General features: G+C 37.9%; 1 protein-coding gene across 1 annotated transcript in view; it reads right to left on the bottom strand.

The window, feature by feature from the left end:
• PDE10A (phosphodiesterase 10A) overlaps positions 1 to 26,597 on the bottom strand; it is a 175,705-nt gene that overhangs the window by 71,351 nt on the left and 77,757 nt on the right. Inside the window, exons 5-8 of the mRNA XM_021693209.1 lie at positions 16,157 to 16,277; positions 15,078 to 15,127; positions 3,068 to 3,208; positions 675 to 830 (exon numbers count right to left, since the gene is read on the bottom strand). Coding sequence (XP_021548884.1) covers positions 675 to 830; positions 3,068 to 3,208; positions 15,078 to 15,127; positions 16,157 to 16,277 — 468 coding nt within the window. The remainder of the gene's footprint in view (positions 1 to 674; positions 831 to 3,067; positions 3,209 to 15,077; positions 15,128 to 16,156; positions 16,278 to 26,597) is intronic.

Here is a 26,597-nt window from a genome sequence, read left to right as displayed (position 1 = left end):
GGGAACACAAGCAGGGGGAGTGGGAGAGGGAGAAGCAGGCTCTCCACTGAGCAGGGAGCCCGACGCGGGGCTCGATCCCAGGACCCTGAGATCATGACCTGAGCCGAAGGCAGACGCCCAATGACTGAGCCATCCAGGTGCCCCAAGGAAGAGGACATTTTTAAGAAAACATAGATAATCAGAATGTGAGAACTCTCTAAAGTCATCCTACTACTTTATTTGATTCACAATATGGCATACTTCTTTTTTTATTGTTAGAAAGGGTTCTTGGGGCGCCTGGGTGGCTCAGTCGGTTAAGTGTCTGCCTTCAGCTCAGGTCATGATCCCAGCGTCCTGGGATCAAGCCCCACTTGGAGCCCTGCATCGGGCTCCATGCTCAGCAGGGAGCCTGCTTCTCCCTCTCCCTCTGCCTGCCTGTCTGCCTACTTGTGATCTCTCTCTGTCTCTCTGTCAAATAAATAAAATCTTAGAAAAAAAAAGAAAAAAGAAAGGATTCTTACTAAAATCAGTTGCTATATTTCTAATTTAATCAGTTTTCTCTCCAAATAATTACAAAACAAAAATAACGGTTTTTAAAAACCATCAAAACATTGTTAAGCAAATTGTGGTTTTAAATATTCATTCATTTATTAACTGAACCATATTAATGAGTGCCCTCAACAGGCTAGCCTCACCTCCTGATGACTCATACAGAAGGCTTCTTTGCCCCAGTGCCGATACAGCTCGAGGATACCAATCAAGTCACCAATTGCAGTGACAATTGGTAAACAAAGAACAGACTGGATGCGAGTCCCTGACTCCAGTCCAGTACCTCTTGGAAATCGTTCATCCTGAAAAATCAAAGGAGAAAAGATATAAATTCAGTGAAAGAAATGGAATCATTATGTTGAGATTCTTATTTCTGCCAGAAATTGCCTAATACTTGTAATAAAACATAGGCAGTCCTTTTCAAAGGAAAACCAAATGACAATGGACACTATAAACTATCTTTAAGAAAATGCTTATCTTTAGCAGCATGGCACCTGTTCACAGATACTGCTTTAGTGTTTCTTTATCCCTGTGCAGTAGAATTTAGTTAATCAATGAATACATATTCATTCATGCAATAATAAAAGTAATTATGATGGCTAGCACACATCACCTTCTATGTGCTGGAACTCTTCCAAGGGTATATAAATACCACATGAAGGAAAGTAAATATAAAAAATTGTTTCTCTTCTATTTTCAAGGTTAGAATAATACAGAAGTGTATGTTAATGATAGTCATTCTGATTGAATCTCAAATCTCACATTAAGTATTCAAATCATCCAATAATTATCAATTACGTGTGAAAAATGCAATTGGTTCTTTGACTTTAATAACTTTCTAGCTCAGCAAATCACTCAAAGGAATACAGGGAAATTGAATGAATTGATACCAAAGCACCAATTCTATTTATTCAATTTCTGTCTGTAGGAAGCTTTTCATAAATCAAGAACAGTACAAATATGTGTTTGTAATTTACAGATCTTTGGAAAGCCTGCATATACAATAGAACATTTTCAAATGACAAGTTGTATAGTATCTACTTTTAACACTTCAAAATTGAAAATATTTGACATACGACATTATGTAAGTTAAAGTATAAAACTGTTAATTTGATATATTTATATATTGTAATATGATTGCCATTGTAGTGGTAGTTAGCATCCCTATCATGGCACATAATTCTTTTTTTTTAATTTTATTTATTTTAGGGGTGCCTGCATGGCTCAGATAGTTAAGCGTCTGCCTTCAGCTCAGGTCGGGCTCCTGGCTCAGCGGGGAGCCTGCTTCTCACTCTCCCTCTGCCTCTCCCCCTGCTCATGCTCTCTCTATCTGTGTCTCAAATGAATATTAAATAGAATCTTTAAAAAAATAAAATTTTATTTATTTTAGAGAGAGAAAGCGCACACAAGCGGGGGGCAGGGGTAGAGGGAAAGGGAGAGAGAGAGAATCTCAAGCAGACTCCAGGCTGAGCATAGAGCCTGATGCGGGGCCCAATCTTATTACCCTGAGATCATGGTCTGAGCCGAAACCAGGAGTCAGAGGCTTAACTGACTGAGCCACCCAAGTGCCCCACTTGATTATCTTTATAATGAAGATCTAGTCTTTCAGCAACTTTCTTTATCTGTATCTCTACCTATACAGATAATTAGTGGCAAAACCAGAATTAAAACCCAGATCTCATGACTCCAACTTAGCACTTTTTCAGAGCAATTTCATTACACCTCTATAGTCGTTTGCCTACTTGTCAATTTTAAAGTCTAAGCTCATGTAGTGACATTTCATCACAATACTCACATACAGTGTGGAAGACTGTCACATTCCCCACACCCGTGTCCTTCATCAGTATCTTCCAATACTGATCTGGGCTTGTTTATGTCATTTACTTTGGCTAATGCAAGGATAGTAAATTTGATGAAAGCAAGGGTTGAAAACTCACTTGCATGTTTCACTTATTCTCTGGAACCTCTCCACCATCATGAGAACATTCCAGGCCAACTTAACTTTACATAGGGAGGTGGGGGAGTGATAAACACAGAGAGCTGAGGCCCTCTGAGGCCAGCCAGCTGGTAAGTGACGGGCCAGTTGATCTCAGATGCACAAGCCCAGCTGAACACAGCCCAATCAGCAGAATGGCCCAATGCACGGACTCCTGAGAAGTCCCAGGTGGCCGCTGTAGGACAACACTACAACTTGGGGCAGGATGGTACTCAGCATTAGCTAACACATTCCTGGCCGTCTTGCCAGGATATACCACACAGAACAGTGATCATTTAGTTTACCTAAATATAAACATGCATTTTAGGCTTAACTGTACTGGTAGGTGCTTAAATAAGAACTATTCAAATCTAGCTCTCAGTGGGTATATAAGGTATGATTCTCTGAGGACAAATTTTAGTTTACATACAGATTCATTTATTGATCTGTATCTTGTTCTAATGCTTTTATAAAATGGCTTGAGTCATAACATCAAAATGATATGTCATCTTTATGAAATAAATACTTCAGGTTACAAATGTCACAGAGTAAAAAGTCATTTACCCCAAGGATGTCTTCCACTAGCAACGTTTTTCTGGACTTGGCCACGTAGGCAGAAATGGTGGTGCCCTGGGCAATGGGCCCAGCAGGGATGAGCCGGGGTTTTCCTTCCTTGATTCCAGGTGGAGTGAACACGCACAGACTCTAGCAAGGAGAAAGAACATGTTTTATAGACCTCCCTGTACTTGGCACTACAGAAAGACTCCTAGATATTACTTATCGGTCATGAGGAATCTGTGAGCCAACAAAGAGAGACAGAAAATGATGAAAAGTGCCTTGATCAAACTGGGGTATGTGAGGTGAAATTCTTTCTCGTATTCCCGATAGGACACAAAATGCAGGCTAGATATAGGACTTCAATGAATGCCTCGCAGAAGAAAAACTCTTAAAATAGCCTCCTATTTTGATATATAAGAAACAATAAAATGGAAAAAGAAAAGTTGTCCTTGGGGTCAAGGTATTGTCAAGAAACAGACATCAGGCCCAACCTCCCCTAGATAATGGACTGACAGATCTGGAGACAGGATCGGGGACTACAAGTCAAATTGATTTGGTTGTATTTTTCATTTTCTTTAAAAATGTTTTTAAGATTAGATAATCCTCTTAAGCTACACATGTTCCTACTAATTACTTGCTATTACTAAGCAAATGTATTGCTTAGTAATAGCAAAAATCCAAAATATTTTGGACAAATCTGGGTGCATCTTTCCCTTTCAAATGATTAGGTGGGAAGGTAAACTCCTGAAACTATTTTAAGATAAGTGTTTTTTAAAAATATGATCAGTTATTTTGACTAAATCCAATATTTTAAATAAATTTCGACTAAGTAAGAATTGCTAATCAAAACAAATCACCTAGAGTTGGGGGCAATATTTTGGCATAACTGTATTATGATTATCTACTCACTTCAAAAAATACTAAAGTTCAGGTAAATTCTCCCAGCATTTTACTTTTATCTTAAATTGGACTGCTGTAAGTTAAAGTCTGAAGACATCTGAAGCAGTAAGATTAGATAGTCCTCTTAAGCTACACATGTTCCTACTAATACTTGCTAATATGAAGCAAATTCTAGTCGAAGACATTGAGATCGATATAATCATACACTTATTAGATACATGGTTTTCAAGCTCTGTAATGTCAGAGAACCCCTTCTTCCTATAAAATCTTACTATCACACGAGAGTAAAGCCTACAAACAAGCTCCTTCAATCAACTGGGAGTGGGGCGGGCGGAGGGAGGGAAGCAGAGCATAGATGCACCCCCCCCAGCTGCTTTAAATAAATGATTACTTACAGATTAGAAGCTAAGTTCAAAATATTTTATTCACACATATATCTGTATCAGTTAGCACTGTGCTTACATAGCATTTGTAATTAAGTACTATCAATGCCTGTGAGAAATACATTTTAAATGACTCTTTGTAAGAGATTAAGTTAAAAATGTTTATTATGCTTTAAAATGATTTTAAAAATTTAACTACATATAAGATAGCAAATGACAATTCCACCTTATTATTATTATTATTATTATTATTATTTTAAAGATTTTATTTATTTATTTGACAGAGACAGAGATAGCGAGAGCAGGAACACAAGCAGGGGGAGTGGGAGAGGGAGAAGCAGGCTTCCTGCCGAGCAGGGAGCCCAATGTGGGGCTCGATCCCAGGACCCTGGGATCATGACCTGAGCCGAAGGCAGACGCTTAACGACTGAGCCACCCAGGCGCCCCTCCACCTTATTATTTTTAAAGAGGCTAGAATTCGTGTCACCAGTTTTAAAGTTACTGAGGTTCCATGACACACCAATATGCATATGGCGCAGATGAAGTTAGGACTTTGATTAGATTTAGTAACTATCACTGCCACAGTAAAAGTCAGTGTGCCACTCTAAGATTGAGAGAAGAGTAGAAGAATTATTCAAGAACAGGAAGAAGGGATGATTGCAAGAAAAAATTGTAAAGGATGTGGTATATTTAGCTTGAAGAAAAATCGAAACTGATAATGTTTTTCTCAAACTATGAGAAAGTTAATCACAAGATGGATGCTGAGCAACGTTCTCTTTACCAAAGAGAGAATGCAGGAAATGAACTTGGACGGAACTGAGGGGTTTGCCTCGCTCCTACAGAACTTCCTTGGACTGTGACAGAAGGTAAACTCTGGAGCAAGCTCCCAGCAGTAGCTTTGGATTTTTTTTTTTTTAAGATTTTATTTATTTGACAGAGAGAGAGCGCACAAGCAGGGGGAGCAGCAAGCAGAGGGAGAATCAGACTCCGCGCTGAGCAGGGAGCCCGATGCGGAGCTTGATCCCAGGACCCTGGGATCACAATCTGAACCAAAGGCAGATGCTTAACAGACTGAGCCACCCAGGTGCCCCAGATTTTTTTTTTTTTAAATAGTCTTTGGCTTTGTTTGTTGTTTGAAGATCTACAACAGACATCTTTTTTGGATGACTTTGCTATATGCCCTTTAAGGCTAGATTTAATATCTACAAGTTATAATTAACCTTCAAAAATCAATAATGAAAGAATAGCTTATATAATCCTATATTATTAGGAGGTCATTTATGTAATATTATAAAATATTTATTCCCTCTATGTAGGATTTCTATATGAGGCACGAGAAACAGATAAGCAAATACTGCACCAAGGGTGTATGGAAAGCTATTCTATATACTAGGCTTGCTGACAATAAAAGATTTGGAAATCTTTCAACTACTTGATTGAACCTGAAAAGCTTGTGGATAATAAATAGTTACCAAAAAATTAAATAATTCTTTGCCGTGGAAACTCTACCTTTGTTTTACCAATTACCTAATGATTTTTGTTCATATTTATCAAATAGAAGTGTTTCCAAATGAGAGCTAGATGAGTGCTAACAGTACTGAATAAATCGTCAAATGAAGGCCAAATGCTCAGGTGGGAAGGGAAAAGGAGGACCGACCTAGGACTGACACCTCTTTCTGACGTGTTTCACCTTCTCCCCTCTGCATTAGTGCTTTCCCATTCTTTTTTGTTTCTGTGTTTTACTCCATACAATTCCCTGTGCAAAGGTTCACTTCATAACATCCATTTCTGATTGAAGATCAACCACTGGTTTGAATTCCGTGTTCAGTAATAACTGAACAATAGTTCTTTATGTTGTTCACCATCTTTGCAGTTGAATGCACTAACTGGCAGCTATTACTGCAGGTGGAAAAAATCTAACAAAGCTCTAAATTAGAGGCTGAATTTTACATGTACTCAAGGGATGGGGAAGATTCATTAAGCCTACCTTTATTTACTCTCCAGAAATAATCAAATGGACAGCTGTGTACTGAACAGTCCCTCCTCAGTGGTTAAGCTACTACCTTCACCACATACTCAGTCTCCGAGAATACTTGGGTCTGTTTCTGAATTCTCAATTCCATACCAGTCGGTTGATTGGCCACCACACTGCTTGAATGACTATAAACTTGTCGTACATTTTGTGACCTGACAAGGCAAGTCTTGCTTCAGTTCTTAACGTTTCAAGATAATCACAGTTTATTTGATAAGATATACTTTGCATCTTTCATTGGGAAAGGGGCTGCATTACTGAATTAACCAATAATGGGTGTAAGTTCTTGGGAAACTTACAAAGGAAATAGTAACTTTATTTTTATTTTTTAAATTTAAATTCAATTAATTAACATATAGTGTATTATTAGTTTCCGAGGTAGAGTTCAGTGATTCATCAGAGTAACTTTATTTAAAAAAAATCATTATGATTTTTGACAAGGGTTTGACTGGGATGTTCAGATTATTAAGATAAAAAATATTCTATTTTATAGGAGGGTGAATGGAAACTGCTTTTTATCAAACATCACTACACAGTATTTTAGAATGTATTAAGACTACATGTACTTACAACATATATGTATAAAATGCAATGTTGAGCCGAGTCTCTAAAATTAATTCCTGCTCTAACACTGTATCATCTATGAAAACTTTTATTAGCACAAACATATTTTAGGGGCTAGAGATAAAAACAACTAAAAACAAGGAAAAGGCCCAAAGTTTCAAACCTCAACCACCCCTACTCTTTCCAGAGAAGAAACCACCTGCATTCAGAATATGAAACTTGGCAAATCCTGCTGTTGGTCTTTCTTCCCTCCACGTTAGTCCTCCACCTCCCAAGACCATCAGAGAGACTGGCCATGTGGTGGGAGGGGACAAATTAGCTTCTTCAATTTTTCAAAGAAACCCATTATGAACTAGCCAATATTTCTGGAATAACAGCAATTTTTAATACTTATTTCTAAGGTTAGGTAATTGAAAGTAGGCAAGATTGGTAACAGTCATGACCAGTAGGTGGACTCAAATGAACATAAAAAAGCATTCAAATTATAAAAAAGCAAATTAGGAGAAATAGATTTGGTGGAAAATGAACAACAGAAAAGACTATCACAATTTATTGGAAAAAAAAATCATGATTTTTTTGATGAAATGGGAAAATCTGGTTCATTGACATCAATTAAATAGATACATCAGGTGATAGACATCATTCTCATTTTCCTTCCCATACACAATTCAAAGACCACTTTATTCATGAAACTTTAGTTTTTATATGTTAAGGTTTCAACTCACAACCAGTTAAATTTTAGAAATATTTTAAGTGTATTATTTAGGCTTACCATTGAGTTATTTTTCTCACAAGACACTAGACGGCAGTGGACAGTAAATGAATTTAGATCTATGCAGATGGCCAGGAGCAACTGGCCCCCACGTTCACCTGGAACTTTAAAGAGAGAACTAACTCTGCATGATTCTTAAAATTAACCTATTGAAGTTCATTGTGCAGTTGAAGAAAGTCATGCAATTACTTTAAGATCCTTGCTATAAACTGGTTTTAATACCAATATATGAAAAGCTATCTATGAACTTACTTTATGAATTAAAAAATTTATGAGTTCGAAAGGTTTTCAGCTTTTACAAACAACTCTTACAGATAACACAAGAAAAACTGTAATAATATTATAAAGTATGTTATGTATCAGAGTAAAAGACCGGGTATGAAAGAGAAAATGTGTAAAAACAGTAAAAGTTTAATTAACCAAAAAAAACAACAAAAAAAGTTATTTTCCAACAAATATTTCAAGAGTACCTTATACACATCATATGTCAGTCTCTGCTAAGGGTCAGGACATACAAATACACCACTTCCTCTCCTAACTCCAGATTTCTCACAGACTGCTGCTTCTGCCTAAGAAAGCCCTTTATTTCCCCTTCTTACCTACTAAATGAGAGGTCTTCCAAGCCCTGCTTCAACAGAGCTAATCATCTGAGTTGCTTGTAATGTGATCCACCCCAGCACCCCCATCAAATTCAGTATCCCAGAACACCTTGGCTTCCTCTCTGTTTGCACTCAAGACCCTATGTTATAATTAACTGTGGATTTCTCCATTTCCTCTACTGGTTGTACATTCTTTGATGACAGGAATGGTGGTTTGTTTTGTTTTTTATAATCTTTGTATGCTCAGCAATTTAGCATAGATTTTTGGTACACAGCAGGTATTTTAAGTGGTTTGCTGAATGAATAACAATCATGACATAACACTTAACCAATGGAAGTTAAACTAAGATTTAGAAAGTTTTAAACAGATTGTCAAAGTCACAAAGTGGTGAACTGGAACTCACATGGGCCAACTCCAGAATTACGATTTTTTGGGAAGCTGTCCTTCTTCCAAGCTCTGAAACAATGTGTATAGCACAAGAATTCTCTTTCCTGAAGGACTGTCCCAGTGGAACGTGAACAAGAAAAGCACAGGGAAGGTATAATGAGGGAACCTATTCTGGTTCATCACTGTTCCCAGGGGTAGCAAACAGCCTGAACAAGGTTTATACTCAAAAAACCATCTGGAATATATGTCCTAGTGGCTTTTAGAAAAGCTTTATTTTAATACTGTTTTTCGTTTCTTCCATTTACTGGTCCTATTAGGTTTTCTATCATCATTTGCATTAAATGGGACAATTTATATTTTCCTCAAAAACTGTCCATTTTGTCTAGATGTCCATATTTATTAGTGCAAGCATCCTCTCATAATTTATCATTTTCATTCTATTGTTGTATCTTCTAAATTATTAAACATAAACAATTGTGTTTTCTCTTTTTTATTAATTAGGTTAGCAAACAGCTTATAGCTGTATAGTTTTTTTTAAAGATGTATTTATTTATATGAGAGAGAGGGGGTGGAGGAGAGGGGGGTGGAGGGGCAGAGGGAGAGAGAGAATCCTCAAGCAGACACGGGTCTCAATCTCACGACCCTGAGACCACAGTCTGAGCCAAAAGTCGGACACTCAATTGACTGCACCACCCAGGTAACCCCTATTCCTGTACAGTCTTTAAATTCTCTTGTTTATATGGTTTTGTTTTTCTAAGTCCATAGGTTAAATTGGCAAATCCCAAGAAGACAGAGATTTTAATTTACTACCGCGTCTCTAGTACTTGGAACACTACCATGCAGTCGTACCTGGTAAGAATGTGCTGAATTAATGAATTAATATTCTTTTGTCTCTTATTTATTAACCCCTCAAAAATGTATACAAGATGTTTAATACTTCGAGGATGTGGATTTTCCACTGCAAACAACTTTGCCCAGAGCTTTAGCAATACTACAATTCATTTTTGTAAATATTATACTCTCCAATAACTGTATTTTTCCCCAAAGAGTCACAGTACACGTTTTTATTTATGTTAATTTCCTTGTTTTTAGACATTATGGGGATCTGAATTCTTACATGGGGGTTAAATGCATCAAAGTAGGGTCTAACCCAAAGAAGAAAGGGAAACCCATGTTGGTAAATCTTAAAATAATATAGAGTATTTTTACTATTGTATTCTTCTGTTCTTTTTTGGGGGGGTTTTGGTGTGTTTTGCTTTAAAAATTTTGATGCATCAAATATTTACAGCGTAAACTTCATAACAGCTCTGCCTTCACTGCAGACTAAACCCTTCACAAATCCCAAGTGACCTCCTGTTCCAATTTAATGTTTTTATTCCCCAAACTCAACTTCATCATTGATCCTGTGCCACTCGCTCTCCTTTTGTTTTCATTTTTCTGGAATAGGTTTGCTCCATCTAAAACTACCTTCTTATTTTATTTTTATTTTTTTAAAGTGTTATTTATTTATTTGAGAGAGAGAGAGAAAACACAAGCAGGGGGTGAGGAAGGGCAGAGGGAGAAGCAGGCTCCCCACTGAGCAGGGAGCCCGACAATGGGCTTGATCCCAGGACCCTGGGGATCATGACCTGAGCCAAAGGCAGAAGCTTAACCGACTGAGCCACCCAGGCACCCCTAAAATTACCTTTTTATTTTCAACCACTCCTGAGTCCTTTGTTTATATGTGCCTCTATAAAATATAAGACAGTTGTGGGGTTTTTAAATCTAATTTAAGACTTTTTTTCTTCCAATAGCTGGGCCCATTCTACTTACAATTTTGTTGTGACATATTTTTGTAAGGAGTTTCACAATCTATTTTATGTTTTATTTTTAGTGTTTTAATACTACTTAGTTTGTTTTCTATCTTTTCCTTAACTTGCCATGTTTTCTTTAAATGTTTTCCTCTCTGACAATACTGACGTGGGTTTTTAATTCTACTAGTGGAACTTTTGATATATTTAAATATTATTTAAATTCTATTTCTCAATGCATCAATTTTGGAGATTTATTTCCACTGATTCTTATTTATGAAAAAAGAAATTAATACTTTTATAAGTATAAGAATTTTTTAATTCCTCCCATCTCTATCTTAATCCTTTTTTTTTTTTTTTAGATTTTATTTATTTATTTGAGAGAGAGAGAATGAGAGACAGAGAGCATGAGCGGGAGGAGGGTCAGAGGGAGAAGCAGACCCCCCGCCGAGCAGGGAGCCCGATGCGGGACTCGATGCCGGGTCTCCAGGATCATGACCTGAGCCGAAGGCAGTCGCTTAACCGACTGAGCCACCCAGGTGTCCTATCTTAATCCTTGGTATTTTTGATATAGACTAAAAATTTTATCTCAGTCTATTTGGGTTACATTTTATAATTTTTTCACGAAATCATATATGTTTTGTTATAAGTGTGAGTTATTTAAGGTTTTATAATTGATTCAAAATCCTGAGGCAATTTTTAAAAAAAAAAGATTTATAAATATCTGTAATATGCCACCTTGTATTAAGAAAATACACATGTATCTGCTCATCCGGGCAAAGATTAAAAAAAAAAAAGCTTTATTTTATTTAATTACAGTTAGCTTACATTTTAGAAGTACATCAACATCTGTTCAAGCAATAGGTCAGATTAGATAATATGATACTTCTGAGAAGAACAATTCTAAAATTATTTTTAAAGGCTGGATAAAGTACATTTTACAATCCTTTGTAATGCATTGCTGTACTGAGAAGAATGGATGGAATCCACAGAAATCTAAAAAGAAGTCAATAAAGGAACCTTCAAGGCAAGCAAGTCCTGAGCTGGATTGTTCTTGAGAGCAACAAAGCCTAGATGTACTGACCTCCCCTCAGGAAATCACCGTGGCAAACAGGATAACCCCTACAAGGAGCCAGGACCCGCAAAGGGCTAACGCCTCATTTTAGCTGGAAGGGTAAATGCACTTACAGCTGCAAGGAGATTACTAGTACCCCAGATTATCTTGAATTTACTGCTAAAGGGAAAACAAAAATCTCTTCTGAGAAATCATAACTGTGTATCACATGAGTGTGAGGCTTGAATGCATACTACTTTGTAGTCTGAAAAAAATCTCATGAGATAATTTAAAGTGGTCCTGGATTAGTAGTGCCTTAGGTGACTGGCAAAAACAAATACATATCCTGTCTCCAGGAAAGGAACTTAAACACAGTCCTTCTTAAGAACAGCCATTTAAAAAGGCCCAAGGAAGAATATGATTCACAGTTAAAACATAAAAGAAAATAAAACGCATGAGCAAATAAGCCACCATCCATGAGAGATGGATGAAACAAAAGCCAAGAAATGTAAATTCAGAAAGAATATAGAACAATATTAAGAGGTATAGTTAATGTTATCTAGAGTTATCTCCCAAGAAATAAAAGATAAACTTAAAAAAATATCCAGGGAATAAAAATCTATACTGAAGAACTGAGAAAAATAAAAAAAGAACCCAAAGTAACTATGTTCAAGTCAATACACAGAGAGATAATTTTTGTTAATGTGAACTCTATCCAGCAAAGATATATTTCAAGGAAGTGAAGACATAAAGACATACTCAGATAGACAAAAACTGAGAGTTTCCCATCAGCACACTCTCACTAAGGGAAATTCTACAGGACAGAAAAGTGACTCCAAATGGAAGACTTGAGATGCAAGAAAAATGAAGAGCAAACAAAGTGGTAATTATGTAGATACATCTAAAGAAACACTTCAGGGGTGCCTGGATGGCTCAATCCATTAAGTGTCTGACTCTTGATCAGCTCAGGTCTTGAACCCAGGGTCGTGAATTCAAGGCCCACGTTGGGCTCCACATTGGGTGCGGAGCCTACTTTAAAAAAAAAAAAAGGAAAGGAAAGGAAGAAAGAAAGAAAGAAACACACACTTCAGTGAACTTAAGACTTTTGGCAAGGTCTTCTTGCTACCCACAGAAATCCCCAGGGCCGGGAAATATTAAAGGTGTAGCTGCCTGTGCGGAACACATATAAGGAAAAATGTGGTGAACAAAACGCAGTAATTATCCCCTAAAAGTATCCTCCCAGCAAGACAAGGTCTCTGCCTTCATGGAGACTACATTCTACTGAGAAAGCCAGATAAACACAAATCACGGATAAATACATAATTACAGATTCAGCTCAATTCTCTGGAGCAGCACATGATACTAACACACAAGAGAGTGAGATGGACTTTGGAAGGTCAGAAGAGGCTACAATCTTTGCGAGGTACTCTGCTGTCCCTAGGGACAATGCTGTTGAGCAAGGCAAGACCAAGGAAGAGTGACCCCAGAAAGAGACAGGCAGAGTGAAATCAACTGACGTCAGGAGTATAAAGAATAAAGAGCCGACTAAAGCCTGGCAGGGATACAGTGTCATCCCCTCAATTAAGTTACAAAAGTGAAAGAATTAGAACTGATATACATAGAATACAATTTAGATATTGTGGACACAAAAGCTTCTTCTAAATCACATATTCCAGGAACCTACTTCACGAAAGTCAACGTATAAACAAGCTTGCAAAAATAAAGCAACAAACAAACAAACAAACAAAAAAACAAAAAACAAAACAGCCAAATGACTAAGAATATGGGATTTGGGAATCTAAATCCAGGCTCTAAAAGTCAAGCACTTCCTGAGGCTCGCACACCCTGCAGACCCCTGGCCTCTTGTTGCCTGCCTTTCCTGACCTCTGCAAACCACTTCCCCCCATTTTCTTTCACACAGAGCAGAAGAGGGTCATCCCATGGGGCTGCCTCAGTTCCAGGGTTCACTCCTTTTCATATAAACAGCTAGAAATGCTGAGTCCAGGATCCAGGCTTCAGCGAAGAATTGGATCGGTCTGAGTTTGGGTCACAAACAGCTGGGATTGAAGGGAAAGGGTCACGTGGTATATACTCAGCTGCCAAGACCAAGCAAGCCCTGTGAGTTGTCTGCAGATCCCAGGGGCGTCCTAAGGAGGAGATGTGCACTCTCGTGATCACCCTGAGCTAACATACACACCAGCACATTTTAAATACAATTGCAAATTATGTTAATAGTTTTCTAAAAGGCAAAATTTTAGAAATAAATTTTTAGAATGAACAGGAAAGAATGAGATCTGTTATTTTAGTAGCTTAGCCATTAGCCTGAAATATCATTTAAAGTTTTTAGAAGTAGTAGTGATATCTGAGTAATTCAATTTAATAAACACTCTTGTTCTGTACATGGAAGGCACTAGGAGAGATGCTGGGTGAATGAGAAGATGATCAAGAAAAGGTCTTTGCCTTAAAGAGCTTTTAATCCTGTAACATAAATTTTTACTATGCAAGGGGAAATGGAAGGGCTGCAGAAACGAAGAGGATCAATTATGGGTTCAGTAAATCAGCCAAGAAATACTTTTGTGCAACTACTGTTCATCCTTTGCACTACTGTATTATTCAGGGGTACTATCAAACATCTCAGAATACTTGCATCTCTATTCCTATTAACATTTTGTATAATATAAATAGCACACATTTTGATTACTCATGAATACAAGTATTATATTAAAAAATACATTCCAAATATCAAATAACAATGCCTAACACATAAGAAATACATAGTAAAAATTTTCCAAATATATTTATAAATGATCTCTGTATATTTTAACTACAAATATAATTCTTATTGGCTCAGAATATTATTCTAAAATGTTATGTATGTGGTTTTAATATCATAACAAAAATCAAATGCCAGTAGCTGAACATCTTGAAGTACTTTTGAAAGTCCTTTCTACACATTGCATTTGACGGTGGGCTGTGCTTCGAGTAAGTTAAACCAGAAACACCTACTGCACAGAACACTGGAGCAGGTACACCCGAGAAGCCTCAGGCCATGGACAGTGTGAGTGATGGCCACCACAGTTCGGGGACCCCCACTTAGTAACTCCGTCCCAGCACTGCTGGAGTTGCCTTAAAGAAATCTAAAAACATCACATAAAAAATGCTAAACTTTTGTTCTCATTTTACTCTACTGCAGACTGTGTGCTGCAAGGGCATACACTGTCCATGATGCCCCAGCCCACAGTGCTGAAACAGCTTCTGTTCTAAACAGTAAGTCTGGAAATGCCATTCCTAAGATAGGATACCACAAACCAAAACTAAAACAATAAATAAATTATAAGATTTTATGCCCAAATGTTGCCACGCTGCTAAACTTTTCAGCTGGCAGTAACTGTATATGGAAACAGAACACAAAATGAGTTTCAAGTACCTAATACCCACGCATCTGTTAAGTTGTTTGAAACCCAGTGTATCTTTTTAAAAAAGCTTATGACATTTTCTTATCTAGAGCACCAAAATCTAAATTTAGATACTTACATTATTGCACTCTCCAAGGAAATACAGTGCAAATCCATCAGCTTTTGTGGCTGCCAAAGTAATAAAAAGGGAAGAAACTAATCTCAATGGAAGAATAGACCACGTATGAACTCTTTAAGGTGAGACCTCAGATAGGAGTCTTTGTGAAAGGACTGTTAACATAATTAATGGTCATGCAGTCAACTAAGCAGATTAATTTATGGCTTTACTCAATCATATAATTAGAGTATTTTCATTCATTATTCGTCAGCTATTGAAATTTTAAGATGTGACATCCTCAAATGCATATAGCAGCCGATGCACTATGTAATAATATCTTTGTGAAACTTTTAAGTATCACAATTATTGGAAATATTTTTTAAGAACTGTATTTAATTTTTAAAGTATAAAAATACCAGATGTGATATTCATAATAATGAATAATCAATATTAGCATCAACCAAAAAGGATGAGATATATATATATATATATATATCTCCACATATCATCACTGAAGAGAACATGATTTAAACTTTCCTAAAACCGCTTCAGGGCCATCTGAAGGCAATCATCATAGCAGATAACAGATACTATTATCAGAGGATTGCCTGAATGTAGACCCCTGCTTTACTCCTTTTTTACTCATGTAGCTGTGGGTAAAATATGCAGCCTGTTTTTACCACAGCTTCCTCATCAGTAAAATGGCAATAACAGTATATAAATATGTCATCTCCCTAAATAAATTTAAAATGGTTTTTGTTCCTTAAAAATTAATGATTTCCTTCATAAAGATGTGATTTAATTCAATAAAACTATACTTTCCAAAGAAAACTAGGTTTTATTTGGAAATCATAGTATATTCCATTTATATCTGGCAGATACTTTTTTGGGATTAGATAATTTAGGAACTTTTAGGTTGAGTCAATCTGGTAGTTTCATAATAAAATATTTTCATTTCAAATTTAGCCCAAGAATAGAAGTAAATAAATGACTTGCACTTGCCTTGTAGTAAGTATATTAACTTTCTCCATTTTCTGCAATGGAATAAAAGAAACTTCGGTTCAAATTTTCTACCAGGAGGAATACAAAACATTTCTTACCTATTTTAATGATGCTACTCAATTCATAGAGCAGTAGCTGGTTGTCTCCTCCTGTATCCAACCGTTGTTCTATGTAGCTGTTTAGTTCATACACAACTCCCTGCATATTCGTGTCTTGGTACTTTTAATAAAAAGAAAGAAAAGAAAGAAGAAAGAAAAGAAAGAAAAGAAAGAAAGAAAGAAAGAAAGGATATAATTAAATACAATAAAATTAAAATCCCTTAGTTTATAAATCATACTATTAACATATATAACTTTATATACTTTCTTTTATGCTTTTACACATTATGCTTTTAAAGAGCATTGTTTAAATATTATAATCTACTATAAAAATAGATTGAGGGGCGCCTGGGTGGCTCAGCCTTTAAGCGTCTGCCTTCGGCTCAGGTCATGATCCCAGGGTCCTGGGATTGAGCCCGGCATCGGGCTCCCTGCTCGGCGGGAAGCCTGCTTCTCCCTCTCCCACTCCCCCTGCTTGTGTTCCTTCTCTCGCTGTGCCTCTCTCTGTCAAATTAATAAATAAAATCTTATAAAAAAATAAAAATAGATTGAAAATTAAAATTGCTAGGACTTAGAATTATAGATTCCATGTATACTTACTTATATTAAAATATCAAATTTTACAAATTACCTCTTTATTTCTGAAGTTTTATGTATAATCAGTAAAAGTAATACAAGAGTTTGCTAGAAAAGTGAACTGATATGCATTGCACTGGGGGAAGCAGGGTTTATTCCTCTCTATTCATCCTCACCAATGGGGCCACCACCTTAGGCGGATCTCAGCTCTTCCCCAGACACGAGGCAGTGGCTCTCACCATTGTTGTCATGGCCCTACCAGTTGCCCCACTGCAAGTCCAAAGCTCTGGGGTTCACTGTAGTAGCAGGGACAACAGCAGGTGGATGGGGTTTGGGAAAAAGGTGGAAGCTAAAGACACAAAGAAATGGAAAAATGTTCCATGCTCATGGATTGGAAGAACAAATATTGTGAAGATGTCAATGCTACCTAGAGCAATCTACACATTCAATGCAATCCCCATCAAAATACCATCCACTTTTTTCAAAGAAATGGAACAAATAATCCTAAAATTTGTATGGAACCAGAAAAGACCCCGCATAGCCAGAGGAATGTTGAAAAAGAAAAGCAAAGCTGGCGGCATCACAATTCCGGACTTCCAGCTCTATTACAAAGCTGTCATCATCAAGACAGTATGGTACTGGCACAAAAACAGACACATAGATCAATGGGAACAGAATAGAGAGCCCAGAAATGGACCCTCAACTCTATGGTCAACTCATCTTCGACAAAGCAGGAAAGAATGTCCAATGGAAAAAAGACAGTCTCTTCAACAAATGGTGTTGGGAAAACTAGACAGCCACATGCAGAAGAATGAAACTGGACCATTTCCTTACACCACACACAAAAATAGACGCCAAATGGTTGAAAGACCTCAGTGTGAGACAGGAATCCATCAAAATCCTAAAGGAGAACACAGGCAGCAACCTCTTCGACATCAGCCACAGCAACTTCTTCCTAGAAACATCACCAAAGGCAAGGGAAGCAAGGGCAAAAATGAACTGCTGGGACTTCATCAAGATAAAAAGCTTTTGCACAGCAAAAGAAACAGTCAACAAAACCAAAAGACAACTGATAGAATGAGAGAAGATATTTGCAAATGACATATCAGATAAAGGGCTAGTATCCAAAATCTATAAAGAACTTATCAAACTCAACACCCAAAGAACACAGAATCCAATCAAGAAATGGGCAGAAGACATGAACAGACATTTCTCCAAAGAAGACATCCAAATGGCCAACAGGCACATGAAGAAGTGCTCAACATCACTCAGCATCAGGGAAATCCAAATCAAAACCTCAATGAGATACCACCTCACACCAGTCAGAATGGCTAAACTTTAACAAGTCAGGAAAGGACAGATGTTGGCGGGGATGCGAAGAAAGGGGAACCCTCCTACACTGTTGGTGGGAATGCAGGCTGGTGCAACCACTCCAGAAAACAGTATGGAGGTTCCTCAAAAAGTTGAAGATAGAGCTACCATATGATCCAGCAATTGCACTACTGGGTATTTACCTCAAAGATACAAATGTAGGGATCCAAAGGGGTATGTGCACCCTGATGTTTATAGCAGCAATGTCCACAATAGCCAAACTGTGGAAAGAGCCATGATGTCCATGGACAGATGAATGGATAAAGAAGATGTGGTATATATATACAATGGAATATTATGCAGCCATCAAAAGGAATGAGATCTTGCCATTTGCAACGACGTGGATGGAACTGGAGGGTGTTATGCTGAGCGAAATAAGTCAGAGAAAGACATGTATCATATGATCTCACTGATATGAGGAATTCTTAATCTCAGGAAACAAACTGAGGGTTGCTGGAGTGGGGGGTGGGGTGGGAGGGATGGGGTGGCTGGGTGATAGACACTGGGGAGTGTATGTGCTATGGTGAGCACTGTGAATTGTGCAAGACTGTTGAATCACAGATCTGTATCTCTGAAACATATAATACATTGTATGTTAAAATAAAAAAGAAGAAGATAACAGGAGGGGAAGAATGAAGGGGGGGAAATCGGAGGGGGAGACGAACCATGAGAGACGATGGACTCTGAAAAACAAACTGAGGGTTCTAGAGGGGGGAAGGGGTAGGAGGATGGTTAGCCTGGTGATGGGTATTAAAGAGGGCACGTTCTGCATGGAGCACTGGGTGTTATGCACAAACAACGAATCATGGAACACTACATCAAAAACTAATGATGTGATGTATGGTGATTAACATAACAATAAAAGAAATTTTTTTAAAAAAAGGCGGAAGCTAAATCGTAGCTACTTCCAGCACAAGCCAGCACTGTGTCTTCTCTAAAAGTACTGAAAAGCTGCCTTCCACCAAGCTTCCCTTCCTAAGCCTATTCTCCAAACAATAGCCATGGTAAATTTTATAAACAAAATAAAATTCTGTCACTCCCTGGCTTAAAATATTCTTGAGGCTTCCCACTGTACTTAGAATAACAGACCCCTCACAGGACGGCCTCGCACATGCTACAAAATGTGCTTACTCTCTGCAGACAACACTGTCTCAAGCCACCTTTCTCTTTCTTGACCACTCAGATACCTTTCGCTCCTGAAGGTTTATTACTTGCCATTATTCTTTTGTCAAAATTCCAATACAGTTAATATGCAGTGCTGTGTTAGCGTCCGGTGTACAATATAGAGATTCAGCACTTCCATACATCACCTGGTGCGCATCCCAAGTGCATCCCTTCATCCCCATCACCTGTGTCCCCCATCCCCCCACCCACCTTCCCTCTGTAACCGTCAGTGTGTTCTCTAGAGTCAAGAGTCTGTTTCTTGGTTTGTTTCTCTCCTCTCTCTTTCCCCCCACCTCCTTTGTATTTCCATTTGTTTTGTTTCTTAAGTTCCACACAGGAGTGAAATCATATGGTATTTGTCTTTCTCTGACTGACTTATTCTGTTCAGCATTATACTCTCTAGCTCCATCCACATCGTTGCAAACACTTGCCATTATTTTTGATTACTGTTCTCAATCAATGTCTGGGGAATGAGTGAATGTGAATAAATACATGAAAGAATGGATGAATCAATCAATCATTCCACAAATAGGCACTGGCAATCCTGACAATCCACTATACACAGGCACTCTTCTAGACAGAAAAGATGCTAGGGAATTAACAGAATAAAGTTCCAGGCTTCAAGGAACTTACATTCTAGGTGGAAGAAAATAAATAAGTGAATATTATAGTGTGACAGGTGGTGATAGGTGCTATGCAGAAAAGGGAGCAGGGAAGGCTAACAGCCAAGACCTTTGGAGGGAGAGAATTACCCTTTTAAATAGGATGGACAGGGAGGGAAGGCTTCAGTGGCATGGGACATCTGTACAGACTCCAGTGGAACCTAATACCTTTTCCCCTGGAATCAGCCTACCCTCTCCTACCTTCCTTATCAGGGACTGCTAATTATCCACCACCTCACTCTGCTTCTGACCTAAAAGCAGACTCTAGTCCACGCAGGCCCCAAAAAATGAAGTACGAAGGATGACTTGTCTCAAGGTGCAATACATACCAAAAAGAATAAGACACTGCTTTTTAGAGATCCAAACACCATTATGGGTCCCAGGCAGAGGGCAGTGGACATCAGGTGAGCAATGGAGATGTAGCTCAGGTCTGTCTCAGAAGTGAGCCCCAGTGGGTTTTCAAACACCTGTGGTAACTACAGTTTTAGAATGCACTTTTGGAACAGGCATCCTCAGAAACTGACAGAATTCCACCCTGAAGGATCCCCACTGAAAAGGAGTGAAGATATGAGACTTGCAGAAATCTGGAGGAAGAGCTTTCCAAGCAGAGAGAACAACAGAAATAACTAATGAACATGACCCCAAAGCGTCAAAATAGAAACCTACCAAGCATTCTTATGCTTTAGCACCAACTTTGAGAATGACCTACTGTCCTCTTAGACTCTGACCTACTGCTGCCACTCCTTGTGTCCTCTCCAAAATCAGCTTCTCTGCTCTGTGTGTGCTCTGCTCCCACACTGCTGAGCCTCATGTACCCAGGGTCGGCTTCCCCCAGCCCCTTGAACCTGTGCATCCTACTTGCTTTGTTGCACTCAACCATGGTAAACCACTGGCCTCCTGCCCAAGTTTTGTGATTCTTTTCGCTAAAAGTTTATCTGGTTAGCAGTTATCATAACTTCCCAGTTATTCTCTAGCTGCAGATATTCTCCAAGTCCTACTCTTGTGCAGATACCACTGTGGGAGCGAAACTTGCACGAAAAAATCACAAACACTCTGAAATTCTAATGCCTACCAAGCACGACAGCATTGTATGGGGCCACAAAAGCTCATGCTATTCCTTTATCATCTGTAAACAAGATCCTATTTGATGACTGCCAGTTTTGAAGAATTCCAGAGAAAAGATTCTACTCTAACATGCCCTTTCTCTCCCTCACCACTAATTAGAACCATTCGTTTTGTATTTTTCCCCCCAAAGTCCTGGGAAAGAGCTTATCTGAGACTGAAGCTAACCCAAAGAAAAGCTAGGCTAAGAGAAACAAAGAGACTAAGTCATAATGACAGTTTGAATCCCTAGATTCAGACACAAAAAAACCATCATGCCTAAAAACCTATCCATAGACATAGACTGTTCAAGAACCATTAAATCTCTGAACACTTCCTTTTTCTTCTGGGGAGGGGCACTTTAGCTAGCCTCAGGTGGGCTCCTAGTCACCCCATAGAAGAGTCCCTCTAAAAATGATACACAGGTAGTTTCCTTTCTCTGACAACGTAATACTGAAAAGTACACCTGTTCATGGGACCTGTGTGCAGTGCTGAGAGGGAAGAACAGCTATTCACTGTCTCTGCTGGAAGGAATGGGTTGTCAGACAAGTGAGAACAAGAAGGCATGCCTCAATATGGGCAGTTCATTCTGGGGTTTCCTTTCGCTGAGTCTCTGAGCTTTCCTTTTCTCATTATAGAACAGGAAGCTGAAGTGCACTGCCTTTAAAATACCTTGCCGGGTGCCTGGGTGGCTCAGTTGATGAGCGTCTACCTTCGGCTCAGGTCATGATTCCGGGGTCCTGGGATCCAGCCCGCATCAGGCTCCCTGCTTGGCAGGAAGCCTGCTTCTCCCTCTCCCTCTGCCCCTGCTTGTGTTTCTACTCTCACTATCTATCTCTCTGTCAAATAAATAAATAAAATCTTTAAAAAAAATACCTTTCAACACTCACTGTCTATGATAATATATGACCTAGGATTTTCATTTTGTCATTAAGCTTCAAATTCTAATAGATGGGTTAGTACACCCTGCTTCCTTTGATTGCCAATGACAACTGCATCATAAGAGCAAAATGTTTTATTATGGTTACTATTACATATTAATGTACTATTAACTCTCAAATATTAAAGCCCTATCTACATAGTGAATCATTCAAGCCGTAATATACTGTAAAACTTAATATATAAATGTGAAGTAGTAAGCATAATGATTGTTGGGTTGTTGGCCTCCAGCCATCTTGCTTCTCAGGATGAGCATCACATAAGGAAAGGCAGAGGAAACATGTGGAGGTGAATGTCAAATAACACCCCTCCATGGCACTCTTTGGAAACAATGTGATGAAGGAAGCTTACTAAGGGATCGATTCAATTCAGTTAAATGAACTTTCAAGACCAAAGCTTCACTGAAAGAAAATCACAAGAGTATATTAATGAAGTTGCTCAGGGGCGTCTGGGTGGCTCAGTTGTTAAGCGTCTGCCTTCAGCTCAGTCATGGTCCCAGGGTCCTGGGATCGAGCCCCACATCGGGCTCCCTGCTCAGTGGGGAGTCTGCTTCTCCCTCTCCCACTCCCCCTGCTTGTGTGTTCCCTCTTTCGCTGTCTCTCTCTCTGTCAAAAAAAAAAAAAAAAAATCTTAAAAAAAAAACAACTGGTATTTGCACAGCATTTTAACTTCACAAAGTCCTTTCACTGCCTTTATTCTACACAAGACCCCATCCAAAGCATATACTGAGTATCACTGAGACTTTCATAATTCAAGAAGTTAGAATTCTCAGGTAGAATGAGCTGGGCAATGCGTAACTTCTCGAACCTTAGAATCCAATTGGATGCTGCCACCTTCATTTTCTGTTCCACACTAATTTTCAAGTAGAGCTTGCTTTCCATTACAGCAACTTCTGAAAACATGGGTTTGCAAAGATGTGACTTCACTGAAAGGATTGCAGTGACCAAATAGTGGAACTGTGAACTCTGTCAAGCTCTGTCTGACAGATATCATTGTGTTTCCCATAGAACTTTTTTTTTCCTCCCCATAGAACTTTCATGGGTCCTGAGCCACTCTTGTCGGTTTGCTGTGATGCCCAAGAGCACTTGGAACAGTTAGGGAACTAGGGGGACAGTGACTCCATCACCTAGAAGGGAGTAATGTTTTATGAGATATGATGGTAACAAGTGGAGCAGTACTAATCCTTGGTGATAGCTGGTTTAGCCCAGAAAACAAATGCTCCCAGACTTGCTAAAATGAATTAAGTATTTAAACAGAGATGGGAAAACCACTTCACCAGGAGAGGTTAGACGCAATTCAAGAATGAAATGAGAACTTGAACGGTGTGAAGTCTGTGATCCCTGCTGGCCTGAGAGCCCATGATTCCATGAGGGATCACTGGCCTGTCCTGAGGGCTAGGACAATTCACTAGAAAACATGATGAGACAAGGGCTGGATAAACACAGAACAGTGTGCAAAAACAGCTTTTAGTTTTTAGTATAATCCTATAATTGAATAATATCTTCTCATTCTTTAAATTTTTCCTATTTCTTTTACAACTTATCTTTTTTGTAATTTATTTTTGACATAATTTCAAACTTATAAAAAACCGCAAGAATACAAAAAACTCCTCGATGCCATCGATATTGACATTTTGTCCTATTTGCTTTCTCATTCTCAGTTAATTCTGCCTTCCTTCCTCTTTACCTATTATCTATTATTCTATCTACACACACACACACCATAGTCATAAATATTTTTTTCTGAATATGTGAGAACATGTTGGTGTGCTCTTTACCCCACAATTCACTGTGTATTTCCTAAGAAACAGAATATTCTCTTACATAGTTATAACATAGTTACCTTGATCAGAAATTTTAACATTGCCACAACAATATTAGCTAATTAAAACTCCACATTCAAATGCCAATAATATCCTTATAGTTATCCATCCTGCTGGGCCAGGGTCAAATCCCAGATCACATATGGCATTTGGTTGTCATGCCTATTTGGTATACTTTAATGTGGAACAATTCCACAGTCCTTCCCTTGTGTTTCTTGAACCTGATGTTTTGTATAATGTGGGTCAGTTAGGATTCGTCTGATGTTTTCTCAAGATTAGAATCAGGTTTGCATTTTTGGCAACAGTACAGTGGAAGTGCTGGGGCCAGAACTCTATCATCCCTCCTGCATTTGGTATTTGGCATTCCACTGGGAAGAAGAGCTTTCCATTCTTCTCATTCATTCATTCATTTATATGAGTCTGGACTCACAGATTCTTATTTTATTCAATAGGTTACCATCCATTAATATTGTCACATATGCATTTTGATTCTCCCATTATCCCAGATTTGACCAGCAGGAATCCCCTCAAGATAGCTCCTGTATCCCTCTGACATTCTTCATGATTCTTACAACACTTTCTTACTTTCTCATCACATATTTTGCCAGCCCTGGTATTAGCCATTTCTGTTTCTCAAAGAAATACAAGTTCCTTTTAATGGAGAGGGGTATCTAAAATTTAAGCACAGGAGTTGTATGGGCCACTGCTGTCAAGGCCTCTAGGCCTCTCATTTATGTAAACAGTGTATAGATGAGAAGCCCTCATATAAATATATATATGTATATACAAATGGGTAATTCTGTATTTATCTATATGTATGTATAGGGATAATAAAAACTATGAATTCATACTAATACCTCTAGTTCCAGCTAACAATTCAGTGTGCATTCTAATACTCCCCATTTCCATATTTGTAATTCCCTCTTGCAACAGTGAGAAATCTTACTGACAAGAGCCTTAATGTATTTATACCCCTTCTCAGGCCTAGAATACACATAAGTAGTTTCAGAAATGCTAAGCCATACCACTGAAAGCAGCAAACCTAAGGTGTCAATATTCTTTTAGATTTTTAGGTAAATTAAAGAAACACTAAAATGTACAATTCATTAAACTCTGACAAGTAGATAAATCCTTATAACATATATACTTATTAAGACATACAAAATCAACATACAGAAATCATTTCTATGCACTAAAAACAAGCTATTTACAACAGCATCAAAAAATAATAAAATATTTGGGAATAAATTTAACCAAGGAGATGTAAGATATGTAGACTGAAACTTATAAAAAATTGAAAAATGAAAGAGAAGAAGACACAAAATAAATGGAAAGAAATTCCATGTTCAGGGATTGGAAGAATTAATATAGTTAAAATGTCAATAGTATCCAAAGGGATCTATCTAGTCATTCAATGCAATCCCTATCAAAATTCCAAGTTTTTTTTTTTTTTCCCACAGAAAGAGAAAAAACAACCCTAAAATTTGTTTGGAACCACAAAGACCCTGAAAATCCAAAGCAATCTTGAGAAAAAAGAACAAAACTAGAAGCATCACACTTCCTGATTTCAAACTATATCATTAAAAGGCTCTAGTAATCAAAGTAATATGGTACTGGCATAAAAAGAGATACAAAGATGAATGGAATAGAACAGAGAACTCAGAAATACACCCATGCATATACAGTCCACTTATCTTTAAGAAGGGCACCAAGAATATACAATGTGGAAAGGACAGTCTCTTCAATAAATGGTGCTGGGGAAACTGGATATCCACATGCAGAAGAATGAAACTGGACCCTTATCTTTCAGCATACACAAAATCAACTCAAATGAATTAAAGACTTACATTTAAGACCTGAAACTGTAAAACTCCTAGAGGAAATCACAAGGAAAACATAGTTCCTTGACACTGGTCTTGGCAATGATTTTTTGGATATGATATCAAAAGCACAGGCAACAAAGGCAAAAATAAACAAGTGGGATTTTATCAAACTAAAAAGCTCTGCACAGCAAAGGAAACTGTCACCAAAATGAAAAGCCAAACCACAGAATGGAGAAAATATTTCAAACCATTTATCTGATAAAGAAGTAATATCTAAGATATGGAAAAAAAAAAAAACAACCCCACTCATACACCTGAATAGAAAAATAATCCCAAATGACTCAATTAAAAAATGGGCAGAGGGGCTGAACAGACATTTTCCAAAGAAGACATACAAATGGCCAACAGGTGCAGGAAAAGGTGTTTAATATCACTAATCATCAGGAAAATGCAAATCAAAATCACAATGAGATATCACCTCACACCTGTTAGGATGGCTATCATCACAAAGATGAGAGAGAACAAGTATCAGTAGGGGTGTGGAGAAAAGGGAGCCCTTGGGTACCAGGGGTGGGAATGTGAACTGATGCTGTTACTATGGAAAACAGTATGGAGGTTTCTCAAAAAATTAAAACCAGAACTATCAAATAATCCAGCAATCTTTTTTCTGGGTATATGTTTGAGGGAAATGAAATCACTATCTCAAAGAGATATCTGCACCTATGTTCACTCCAGCATTTTTCACAATAGCCAAGATATGGAAATAACCGAAGTGTCTGTCAACAGATGAATGTATAAAGAAAATGTCACACAAAAGCACACACACACACACACAATTGTGTATGTATATATAATATATATACATACATAAATATATGCATAATTTATATATAATTTTGTGTAGCATTTGTGTGTATGTATGTGTGTGTGTGTGTGTATATATATATATATATATATATATATATATATATATATATATATAT

Source organism: Neomonachus schauinslandi, chromosome 8 (genome assembly GCF_002201575.2).
Source record: "Neomonachus schauinslandi chromosome 8, ASM220157v2, whole genome shotgun sequence".
Classification (NCBI taxonomy): domain Eukaryota; kingdom Metazoa; phylum Chordata; class Mammalia; order Carnivora; family Phocidae; genus Neomonachus; species Neomonachus schauinslandi.
The sequence above is the reverse complement of the archived record's forward strand: the minus strand, read 5'-3'. Positions and strand labels throughout refer to the sequence as shown.